The 13,000-nt window shown below is 39.2% G+C and overlaps 1 protein-coding gene across 1 annotated transcript in view; it reads left to right on the plus strand.

Moving 5' to 3' along the window:
• PRKCA (protein kinase C alpha) overlaps positions 1-13,000 on the plus strand; it is a 145,199-nt gene that overhangs the window by 87,882 nt on the left and 44,317 nt on the right. Inside the window, exons 4-5 of the mRNA XM_063409077.1 lie at positions 4,871-4,982; positions 5,675-5,803. Of these exons, the coding sequence (XP_063265147.1) occupies positions 4,871-4,982; positions 5,675-5,803 (241 nt within the window). The remainder of the gene's footprint in view (positions 1-4,870; positions 4,983-5,674; positions 5,804-13,000) is intronic.

A 13,000-nucleotide genomic window follows, 5' to 3' on the forward strand; every position in this document is an offset into this window, starting at 1 on the left:
ACACCTCCCAAGTGAAAATCTCATATAAAACCTCCACTGCTGCACCGTCGCACCGAGTGGGGTTTGTATGTTTTAAAATTAAAGGCAATGTGGTGATTTAATGCCTGCAAAATGATAGCAGGTTCAGTGTTGCTATCAGGGGGAATAAAATTCTGATCAAAGGGGAGCTTTTAGCAAGAATTCCGAGCTCTAATGCTCGTAAGCTGTTTTGTGCTGTGTTAAGGCACAGTTTGACGTGTGCTGCTGGTTAACCATGCACTTTCAATTATTGCACACCCCCGCCTAAGAGCCACAGAAATTATGGAATGATTCCTCACAGGGGGGTGCTTTCCATCGCTGTTCAATAAAGGAAATGGGTTCATTTGTGCTAAACAAAGGGGGAAGGCAGGGATGGTGGCAGGGGCTGGTTGTAGCTCAGTGGCAGCAGATAGCTGGAAAAACGTGTGGGGTTTGGGGAGATGCCTCTGTGTTCTGGTTCCCTCTGCTGGAGTGCAGCAGGATTCCTGGCTTCCCTCTGAGCACATCCAGGCCAAGTCATTTCTGCAAAATATTTATTTATTTTGTTTCTGCTCCACTTCAGGGGTTTTTTTTCTGTAGTTCCACCTGGTGCCAGTGTGTACAACCCTCTCCTGGTGGGTCCCTCCCTCTGTGGCTGCTCCTCTCTGTAATCACATCTCAGCTTGGAGACTGATGAATAATATTCTGATTTTTGCAGTGTGGGGTGGGGATGCCTGGTTCATTTTTATAGGGATGCTACACCCATGTGTGTCATTGCAGGCTCTGAAACCTCAGTCTATTAGAAAGCATGCAAATGCAGAGCTACATTTTTGCCAATTCAAAGGTTTTTCAAAGAAAAATATCTAAATGTCTGTGATATCAATTACCCAGAAGTTTTTATCTCATTTAATTACACTGTAAGGCATTACAAAAATGGAGGGCTGTTTTAGCAGAGAATTCCCTTTTTAGCACAAAAATAACACAAATTTTAATGGAGCACATCATCCATCACTGCTGAACAAGTGCCTCTCCATTGCTTTCTCATTGCCACTTTCCCCCCTCATAACTTTGATGGATTTTGGAAACAGAAGTAGGTTTTCCCTTTAGAATTTCACAATTAATCTATGCCAAGTTTAATGCAAAGTTCAGTTCTCTTGCAAATAGCAGCCATTATTTGGCAGTTCATCTGTCAGATCCTGGCTTGGCTCCCTGTGTTTACTACAAAATGGGGCTGCCAGCTCTGCTTTGGGAATTATTGAAAGTTTACATTGATGAAAAGGGGATATTTGAAGAAAATTTACAGGAGCTTTCCTTTAGCTCCATAGTTTTTCTTTAGCCAAAAAATGCTGAAGACAACGTGATTTCCTCTATGATGCACATAAGTTTATTAATGCATATTTAACAGTGGGAAGTATGAACCTGTATTAACAACTGATAAAATAATTGCTGTTAATGTAGGTAATTACAGCTGGCAATGTAGTAATTATTATTAATATGATTGCTTATAATTAAAGTGCAAGGTATAGATCCAAGGGTTGTTCTAAGTGCATGAGAAATCCTTGTAAGTATGGGAATAAAATGAAAACTTTTGTCATCTGTGATGGGTGGATAGTGACCTCTTGGCTTTCTCTAGATGGTCTTGGAATAGCTTCATAAATAATAATACCTTTACACTTCCATTTACCAAAAAAAAAAACCCCAAAAGCATGGGATTGAAGCAGAAAATAGGATAAAACACTGATGAGGAGTGTCCTCTCTTATGTGGCAGGCTTTAAATGTTTCTCAGGACATTGTATTAAAGGGATCTTAGAGATTTCCTACAAAGTTTCTAGTTCAGGAGTAGTTTTGGTACATTTTCCATTGTCCTTTCTTGTTATGAATGACTTTGTGTGTGCATATAGAATAATAGCTAATAATAGTCAGAACATACTGGCTTCTCCTTACAAAATCTAATTCATTTCCAACTGTTGATTTGAAAGGCCTCACAGGAGGAATTTTCACACAAGGAAACCAAGATTCAGTACAGAAAGCAAACACTGATTTAAATTATATACATTGAGTCCTGCAGGGCCAGCTGCAAAGTTTGATCCAGCTTGATTTAATTATTTATTCATGTGGCTGGTTTTAGTTATTTTCTAAGAATGCTTTTCCTGGGATTTTGTACCCACACAGAGCTTTGCAGTCAGACATGAGCCCTCACTTGTGGTTTTCAGTGAGTGCAGAGCAGTTGTCCTTACATGTCACAACATTTTTAAGCTACACACACCCCTGCTTAACTTAATTACATGCACATTCCATTGTTTGGTATGATGTTATTTGGCAGTGCTCCATAATTTCAGTATTATATGCAGGTTCAATGTATTTAGTAGACATGGACTGTAATCATTTCCCATACATAAATATATATATATTATGGGTTAATATGCAGTATAATATGCAGGTTCAATGTATTTAATAGACATGGACTGTAATAATTTCCCATATATATATATTTATGGGTTAATATGCAGGTTCAATGTATTTAGTAGACACAGATATAATAATTTCCCATACATATATATATTTATAGGTTAATATGCAGTATAATATGCAGGTTCAATGTATGTAGTAGATATGGACTGTAATCATTTCCCATATATATATATATATATATTTATGGGTTAATATGCAGTATAATATGCAGGTTCAATGTATGTAGTAGACATGGACTGTAATCATTTCCCATATATATATATATATTTATGGGTTAATATGCAGTATGATATGCCAGTTCAATGTATGTAGTAGATATGGACTGTAATCATTTCCCATATATATATATATATATATTTATGGGTTAATATGCAGTATGATATGCCAGTTCAATGTATGTAGTAGATATGGACTGTAATTATTCCCTATATATATATTTTTTTTAATGGGTTAATATGCAGTATAATATGCAGGTTCAATGTATGTAGTAGACATGGACTGTAATCATTTCCTATATATATATTTTTTATGGGTTAATATGCAGTATAATATGCAGGTTCAATGTATGTAGTAGACAGGGACTGTAATCATTTCCCATATATATACCTTTCTTTTTCTTCTATACCATTACTTTATATTCATAAATACCACTTATGCCAGATGTCAAACACAACTTTAAATCTGTTTATTCAGTGTCATTCTTAGGAGCTGTGGCTTTTGTCCTTCTCGGCCACAGATGTCTCACTAGAGTCATGTTTAAGAGCAGATCTTTATAAGGCACCAAGTCCCCTTCTGTCATCTAAACAAAACAATTCAGGGAAGAATTAACTTCCCAACTGTGGTTTAAATTGTTTGGAAGGCACAGAGTCACCGAGCCACCAGAGAACCCTTCTGCACAGCCACGTTCCCATGACCCTGAGCCACCAGGCCCGTTGCTGTGCCTTGAATAAATAATGAAACAGATGTTCTCTGGAGCCCTGGCTGTCACTCCACTTAGGTTCACTGTGTTTACAAAATAAATACAGTTGGTAGCAGTTTGCATTTCATGGCTCAGGCTGTACCACCAGCAGAATTAGTGAAATAGTTTCGATTTGAATTTGTAATGTAAAGTCTTCACTTGTTTTCCTGGGTGCTTTATGATTTTGTTCCATACAGTGCAAAGTAGTGGTTATAGATTCACTGCAAAACTTAGACTCAATACCAAAATGAATTCTCATGAAGAAAGCTACCAAAACACTAAAAACCTTCACAAAGGGTAATGTGGCAAAACAGTAAAATTTGAAGGCAAAGTTTTGCCTTCTCATAGTCGTATTTTTGTGAGAATTACTAATCAAAGCTCCCAAATTTCTTCAGAAAGCACTTACATTAAAGAGATCTTTTCATTTTGAGGAAAGAGTCAGCAGGTTTTCCATTTTGAGTAACATGCTGGGCTTCCCTTTTGATTTTTTGGAAAGCTTTGATTGGCAGGTAAATTTTAAAAACAGTATAAGACAATTTAACAGTTCTTACCCAATATAAAGGTATAATACAAAATGTAGACAGAAGGGAAGGCAGGGCCATCACCGTGTTTGTTTTGGCATTGCACATCTGGAATGAGCCTGGAATGGGTGAACATATGGAAGATGTGATTTCTTCCTCTGAAGGAAATGTCCCTGGTTTTCCAGAGGGGACCCTTACTGCTGCAGAAACAGCAGATGTCTTTGGATGTGTCAAGTGTTTAAGGGATTTGGGTGTATTCCCTTTCACTGGGCCTAAATTAGGAAACATTTCCAAGCTGCTGATGGCTTTAAAATATCCTCACTCTGAAGTTTCTCTGCTCAAAAATCAGATGAGAACAGCAGTCGCTGTAAAATATTTACCATGTGCCAAGTTAGAATTCGTTCCCTTTCATTTACAACAATAGAGATTATAAAGTTGCAGCATTTCAAGATGATCCCATCTGTAAAATCCTGATTTTACAGTCGTTGGACTGTGTTCCAGATTAGCCCATGAACAGTTTCTTCCCAATTCTCCTCCTGTATTTTGTGTCACATTTCAGAACAGTGACAATAACACTCTGTAATTAGTCTGTGAGTCTTCAGCCACAGGCTGAACACTGCCATTAAACTTTATGTATGTGAGCTGTCAGTAAATGAATTTTAGTGTCCATAAGTCATGGGAACAAGCCTGAGCTGACACATTTTTTTCTTACAGCACCATAAAAAGGAGAATTGGGAACTGAGGGCAATGTGCCTGTGCCAATGCAGGTTCCACTGCAAAGCAGCAAAGAAACTCCACACTGAAATGCATTTTCCTGCAGCATAATTTGCAGAGCTGGAAAGCTTTTGTTATTTAAAGTAATAAATTAAAGGTGTATCAATTTATCTTTAATGACTTAGAATGTGTCTGTTTTTGCCTGCAGGATCCCAGAAGCAAGCACAAGTTCAAAATCCACACCTATGGGAGCCCCACGTTCTGTGACCACTGCGGGTCTCTGCTCTACGGGCTCCTGCACCAGGGCATGAAATGCGACAGTGAGTGAAGTTCTGCTGTTCTGGAAAGGAAGGGGAAGCACTGGATAACAGCTTCTTACTTCGAAAATACCATTTCAAATGGCAGCTATTTATAGTCCAGATATATTTCAAGTGGATATTTCAGTGCTGTAATAACTTACCAATGAAAATCACCTCTTCTGCTGAGAACATGGTGTATTCAGCTTGATGTGGCTGAAGAGCCTTTGTCATGGCAATTTTGAGAAAGTCTCTTTTTGGTCTGTCTGGGTGAATACAGTCTCAAAGACTGGAATTTCAGTTCAGTTTGTAGTCAAGGTCTAGTATTTTCCTTGTGTTTAATTTGTCTTGAAAGACTCCCACTAGCAAAACCTAATAATCAATTAAACCTTCCTCCCTTCATTGCTGACGTGAATGCTCTGTTTTCTTAGTCATATTCCCAGCAAGTCTTTATTCCATTTTCAATTTTTCTTCTTCCACTTCATTAATGATATGTTTAGCTTTCTGAAGTAGATTATTTTATTTTGTTTTTTATCCACTCTCTACAGAAATTATTGCAAGATGGAAACCAGCCGTGGCGTTTGGTTGAAAACCAGACAGCTATAATCTGAAAGTCTTGCCAATAATTAGGCATTTAGTCTTAATTTTCACTTTCAATTAATTTTCACTAAATTTTTTGCTTCTCATGAGTGTCTGAACCATTTTTCTGTCCACAGCCTGTGATATGAATGTTCACAAGCAATGTGTGATCAACGTCCCGAGCCTCTGTGGCATGGACCACACAGAGAAGAGAGGAAGGATTTATCTGAAAGCTGAAGTCACTGGTGACAAACTGGAAGTTACAGGTAAACACCTCATTTTGGAGTGTTTCAGGTTTGAGAAATTATTTGAGTTTGTGTACCTTGGTCAGATCTTTGTGCATTAAAGCTGCTGATGGAGAATTTCCTTCCAAGAGTGAGAGGATTTCTTACAACGTGGCTTTGGATCAAGAAACTCTATGAAGTTGTGTTCAGAAAAATAAGTAGAAAAAACGAAATCTATGGTAACAGCTTTCAAAACTTGGAAATATTAGGTGGAAAATCACTGTATTGTGAGTTTTCCTTGTCAAAAACAGCCCAGCAGGATGAGTTGCTGTTCAGGAAGTTACCCATCATCTTCAGAGCATGAGAGATACACTAAACCTTCATCAGCTGAGGAGTTGTTTCCTGTATTTCAGAGTATTGAATAAACAAAGGCAGCTGGGATTCAATCCCAAATATTACTCCCAGTGAGTTTTAAATAATAATAAAAAGAAGATAGTTCTCACATTCTATAAGCTTAAGGTTACCAAGATGGGGAGGAGGCAGAGAAAGGAAGGAAGGAGAGGGTGGCAGTTCCTTTCCTTGGAAGGGTTTATCTGGGATTTGTGAATAATCTGTGTTTGTGCACACCCACACCCCCACGGACCCATCCCAAGCCTGAAATTCCAGAAAATACTCCATGAAACCAGAAAAGGGTACAGTGCTTTTATTGCAGCCTGTTGTGTGTTGCAAAATGGAATTGAACTCAGGGGCAAAGTCAGAGCAGGACAAAGTTGGAGGTTTCTTAGAACATCTCCTTTGCATAGAGAAAATCAAACAATCACTGAATTTTCAGTGCTTCCAGACCCAGCAAACTGCCCTGCTGACATTTCCTCCGTGGCTTTGTTCTCTCTAAATCCAAATACCTCCAGATTCTCCTGTCAAACCCTGTAAAATGCATTGAAAAGAAGTTTGATGAAATTTAGTTAGGATCAGAATAGATCCCAAGTGATGCTTAATTGTGGCTTAACTTTTCAAAGAGCTTCCTGTCAACGTGGGAGGGGGAAATTTGTCCAAGGTGCTGTCATTAACAGAAGGTGGTTTCACTTAGTAATGAGGCGTTTCAGAGATGGTGATGCAGCTTCTAAAAGTAATTGTACCATGAGAGGGAATTAATTTAAAAATCATCCGAGTGACAAAATTTAATATTTGCTTTATTCTGGGCCGCTTTGCAGCAAGGCTCTTAAATACGGCTTAAACCTTCTGCAATAATACACATAATTTGACAAATAACATGTGCTTATTTCCTGATGATTCAGTTGGGGTTTAATCCTTTTAGGGACAAAAGCGTTTATCACAAGTCGTTGTGGAACCAAGGCACTGTAAAGTGATTATACAAACAAGGATTCTTTTAGTTTTATTTGAAAGGGTCTTGTCTGAGGGGTGAACATGGTAAAATTGTAACAGATATTTTGTAGGTTTTCTCCATAGGGTCTTTTTGGTGTGAGTCTACTTGGCAATTGGCATTTCTGTTGTGTGTATAAATAAAACATTTCCATCTCCCAATTAAGTTGGTTTCTGGACAACAAGAAGAATGCTTGCTAGAACTGTTATGTATAAAACAATTACAGTGCTGTTGTTGTGCTTGAGGCTTGTCAGCACTTCCAAGCTTTCTTTAAATAAAAATGACAATTGTCCAGAAAGCAAGCTGCTTTTTTGTTTTTACATAAAATATACCATATGGACTAACCCAAAAAGACATTTCAGGTGCCTTTTGTGTACGTTTAAGTGAAAAGGAAATTAGCAATTGCCAGTTCATGGACATATTACAAAATGCAAAAATATTCTCCTAGAATGCCACAGCTTCTGAAATATTTATTGACAAAACCTTTGTTGGAATATGCAGTCCTCAGAGCTCCCAGGCACAACATCACTGCCTTTAGCTTTGAGAAAGGAGGTGAATTAAATGTCCAGGAGATTTAGGAGCAAATATAATAACCAGTGATTGACTGTTTGGTTTGAGCCTTTGTCTGAACGTTGTTCAAAGGAATTGCTCCGTAGGTGTCGAACTCCTTCAGCTGAACTCCTCAATATTTCTGCTCTGCTCCTGTTTTGGTTGTTAATTAATTCCTGCTGGTTCTTTCCCAGCCAGCCTTGATTGAATGCAGAACATTTGTGCTGCTGAATGGAGACCTGGCCCTGGTGTTGGCAAATTGCAGATCCAGGGCATCCCCACCATGGCAGCCCCACCAGGGCTGCAGGACATGGTCCTTCAGGGGAGATGGTTTATTATTATTAAATTTAAATTATTATTAAATTTATTATTATAAATTATTATTATTAAAACGGCCCAGTTTTAATTTTCTGCCTGCTTCTCTGGGAGGTTTTGTGGTGCCTTTTGTTTCCGAGAAGCCTCACTGAGTGTTTTCCTGATAAAATGTTGGATATAGGGCTGGTTTTTAATTCCCGGTGAATTGTAGGAAGGAGCTGCCCAGTGGTTCCCTCAGATTATCCACAATCTCTGATTTGGCAGGTTCTGAATGGAATTTATGGTGGGAATTATTCAGTCCTGTGTATAAACACTTTTAATTCCAATTAATAAAGTCAGATCTTCAGCCAGGTCATCAGTGTGGACACACAGGTTTTTCTGTGGGAACTCCAGAGACTCTGCAACACTTCTTCACAGAGGAGTTGGAATTTTGGATTTATATCCTCTGCCACAACCTCACCATCTTCTCCAGGGCAACTCAGTCTGCCCTGTTCAATGCTCATTTGTGCTGTAATTCTTAAACATCAGTGGTTTATTTTCAATGGTTGAGTTACTTGTTTGAGAGTTGCATTGAATATTAATAATTTATGGCACTTGCAGCACAGAAATGTGGTAGTTTTCTTTTTATAGAAACACTCTTGAAATGCATATTTCTGAAATCTCTGAGTTTGTGACCCTTTCACAGGTTGGATTGACGTGGGGGATTTGCTCTTAAGCATAGTAAAGTGCTTTTTGCTATTCTTAATCTCTGCTTTTACACTGAATTTTCTTTCTCCTGATGTGTGCTAAAACTTTTTTCACTCTTACATTTACTCCTTGACCCATCTTATAATTTAGGGCTCTTCTGAGTGAGCTCGTAGGTGGTTGAATCACAGTTCTTTTTTAACTTTATTTTTGGGATTACTTTTATAGTGAATGAACAATAACCTTTGGGAGAAAAATAACCCCATCTGGTGCACTGATATATAAAATGCTGCCACGATTTGGGGACTTTAAACTGTGACCTCTCAGGCACTGGAAGTTGGATGTGACAGCAGCTGACAAGGAGGATCTGCCCTCCTGACACTCATGCAGAGACAGGATGGTGGTGACTCCTGGCAGCTAATACAGCCCCTGTTACATAAATCTGATTAAAACACATATAGGCACAGCCTAGAATTTTCAAGGGGGTTTTAACTGTATTTCCCTAAGCTGCAAGGATCAGAAAATCTGCTTTTATTCTTCAGTGGTGCTTCAGTTATTTAAAAGCAGAGGGAAGCTGGCAGAGATGCCTGCAGAGCGCACAGGAGGCTCTCCAGCAGTGACCTCCCCAGGAGCTCTGTGCTCCCCACTGGACATTTCCAGATTATTTCTGAATGTGGGAATGCTGAGCCATCTCCTGGCACTGCCTGTTAATGTTTTTTCATGCAGCTGGGGCAGGAGCCTGCACCCAGCCAGGCTGGGGACACAAAATGTGGAATTTTGACACATTCCAAGAGTCTCATCAAAATTGCTTCCTTACAAGACCCCACCATTCACACTCTGATAATTTTATTTTGATTTTCTAGGTCAGTGGTAGTGTCTGTTAGCATTCATTTCATAATAATTGCAGCTGATTTTAAAAGGGAACATAAATGAATATTCTGGCTGTTTGACTGACTTTTAGTACCAAATAATCCCAAATAATTGTTTCCACGTGGGAGACGTTTTTAACATCTCAAAAAACAGGAATCTCACGGTTTGCTTCACTAATATCTTCCTTCTGACATTCCCAGAATCTGCAGGGTTCCTGCAGTCATTACAGGAAGAGCTGTGCCTTCAGCAATGCCAGCCCTGGTGACAACTAAAACCTTCCTTCCCACTTCAGTCATTAAATTCACTTTACCATGAAGAAACAGGCAGTGCAAAGTGTTGCAAAAAATCAATAATTTTTCAATAACGGCCATCTGCATGCATCCAAAAGTATTAACTAAATCCTATATATTTATATAAGATTTAGAAACGTAACAGCCTGGAGCCTTTTCCAGATTATTTAATCCCTCCTGTGGTAAGATTTTTGTTTCATTAAGCAGCTGTGTCCTGCCCAGTAGTGCCTATATTTTAAGATGGGTTTTTTTTTGTAAAGATAATCTCCATTAAAACTAAAATAGAATTGCTTCTGTGAGATTTCCAGGTGACCCTGAACCTGGAGAACCTACTGCAGACACAAGAAGCAGTATTAGGATGATGGTACATTTTTTGTTAGTAGGAGAAAATGTGTTAATAAATAGAGAGGAATCAAATCTCATGCAACACTGGTTCATTTTTCTTCTTGCTCAAGACAAGGATATCCATCAGCTGCTCCTTGCACATCGCCTGGACTCTGCAGGGTTCATTATGTTGCCATTTTTCAGGGCTCAGGCACTGGGCTCAGGAGGAATATGAAAAGAAATCTTCACGGGGCAGGGGAGTACTTACAGAACAGAGAAAAGTCTCATCTCTGAATGCCCTTTCAGTGATGAAAACTAGAGACTGAAAATTGCCTGGAAAGCAGGATTTGTTTTGGAGTCAGTTGTACCTGTGAGTCACAAGCAGCTCCAGAAAGGAAGCGTTCAGTGAATTTTAATAAAATCTCCTCATAACTCTTCAGTGAAAGCTGAGCGGTCTTGGAGGCAGCTTTGGGTTCTGCATGTGAAGAGTACAAATCCAAAAATGGGAAGAAGGACTAGTTTCAGTTACAGGTAAATCTTTTAAACTGGGATAGAGGGGTGCAGGAGGGTACTGGGCAGAAAGTTCCTTGGCTGGGAGTGCAGGATCCTGTGTTATTCATTGTAAACCAGGCAAATCAGAAAATCTGCATCAGAAACTCCTCCAGGAGGCAATGAGGATTTTGGAGCAATTTAAGAATGCTTTGCTGTGAGAAGACAGGAACTTTATGATGTGTTTGAATTAACAACAGTCCCCTTTTCCTTCATTTCTCTGGATACCGGGTGAGACCACTGGAGTCTTGCAGTGTCTCCTAAAAGCAGCTTTTGGCACGAGGGTGGGAGATTTCTGCTCATCTGAGCTGCCTGCAGGACTAAAAGATTGGCAAGAAATGGTTGCTGTGATTAGTAAATTGTGTTATGATCCACATTTGGGAATTCAGGAAAAAGGGAGCTGTGACTCACTTGTAAAGGAACTGACTGGACTCATGCACGAATCATTCAGCTTTGTCCTAGGGGCAGAAACATTTATTTAGTCATTCCCATGATTGAGTTTATCTGCTGGTACCACGAGAAGCTATAAATCCACAACTGCATATGGCTTGCAACTCTTGACCTGCACAAAGCTCATGGAAAAAGTTTCAGCTTTGTCATCCTCTCTCTGAATTCCTTAAAATCCTGCCTGAAGTTCTTCTCTTTACATGAAATGTCAGTTGTTCTCCGCCAGCCCACTCTGTTTTATTTAGGTTTTTATTTAAAGTATGAATACCTAAGAACCAGCTCTGGATTTGCTCATGGCCTCACACTATTCCTGGAAAAGTGGGTGTCCCAGTTTTAGGCAAGGCTCCTGGATGGGTACTGCAGGTTTAAAAGCAGCACTTGATAGAAGAGCCACCGGGCAATCATCAAAAAATCTGCATTTTCCACTTTTGTGATCTCCCTTTATGAATACACATTTATGATCTCCATTAACAAGGAGGAGGAGAAAGGCACATTTTTTCCACTGTGCACGTTGACAATTATTTCTGGGTTTTAGAAGAAAACCTGAGCAAGACTGGATGTTTTGGAGACATCAATCCATACTTGTCTTTGTTGGTTTTTTATCTGTGGGCTTTCTCAGTCCCCATTAAGAGCCCACTCTGGATGAAATGTTAATGAATTTAACTGGTGGCAGCTGCTTTGCTCAGTACAGAGATTATTATCATCCTTAATATTCATGACAGAAAAGTGACAAGTAGTATTTCAGGTTTCTACCCAAAGTGAGGCTGAACTGCACCTCCCTTCAACCTTCTCTAATTCAGAGTAGCATCTCTATGACAGTGTTGAGTTTAATTAACCATTAATTACCAAGCAGGATGAGATTGCTTGCTATGGTTACAATTATAGCAAAATTCAGCCGCTGTAAATTGATTTATTTTGGTGGAGTTATTTTTTTATTTAATTTTCTCAGCCACACACAAGAGATGCTGCCTTTGGTGGGGAGGGGAATCTCTTCTTCAGTCAGTTCTCCCAGAGAAACCTGATCTGTCCCGTTAAAAATAGGGCACATTAAAGAGATGAACCACTTGGATGCTAATTCTTGATAAGCACTATTTAGCACAAGTATCATCACGCTGTTTCCTCAGGAAAAGAAGTGCTAAGTCAGTTGGAAAAAGATGTCTGAGGGTATTAATTATACAGACAAAAGTACAAATGGGCCAGATATCTTAAAACAGGGAGTGAGATAATGACTTCGTTAGCAGCCTGTATTTAGTGCATGTTGCATTTTTCCTTCCCAATTAATCTGTGAGCTTCTCTTTCTTGCATTTAGAGGTTTTTGGGTTGGTTTTTTTTCTATTTTCTGTGTTTGCTGCAGGAGAAAGCAGCAATTTCACACAGGCTGCCTTGGCAGAGCTGATTTGCAGCATTTATCAGGGCTGGGCAGGGGTGGCTTTGTCCAGGATCTCTCCATGGCAGAGCCTCCACATCCACCCAAAAATCACTCAAAATTCTGCCTGTTTCACCCTGGGCCTCTGCAGGTAAAATTTAAACATAAAAGCTCAGCCTGAAGATGGTACAATTAAGCAAAATTTGTTCGGAGAATTTTAGCAGAGAACTTACTAATGTGTATTTTTAGGAAGCTGTAAAGAACACAGGGAGAGTTCTGCTCCTCACTTGTGGCAAAGTGCAGCGTAGAAATAAAAATCAAAAAGTGGATTTTGAAGTAATAGCTCCTGTGCCAAACCTGGCAGTGCAGTCACAAAAGCTGTGCAGAAGAAGACTGAAAAAACCCCACCAAAAAAGCAATAATAAACCCAAATATAGGATGAGAGAAAGCAGCTTGCACTGAAA

The sequence above is a fragment of the Prinia subflava genome, chromosome 12 (genome assembly GCF_021018805.1).
Source record: "Prinia subflava isolate CZ2003 ecotype Zambia chromosome 12, Cam_Psub_1.2, whole genome shotgun sequence".
In the NCBI taxonomy this organism is placed as follows: Eukaryota; Metazoa; Chordata; class Aves; order Passeriformes; family Cisticolidae; genus Prinia; species Prinia subflava.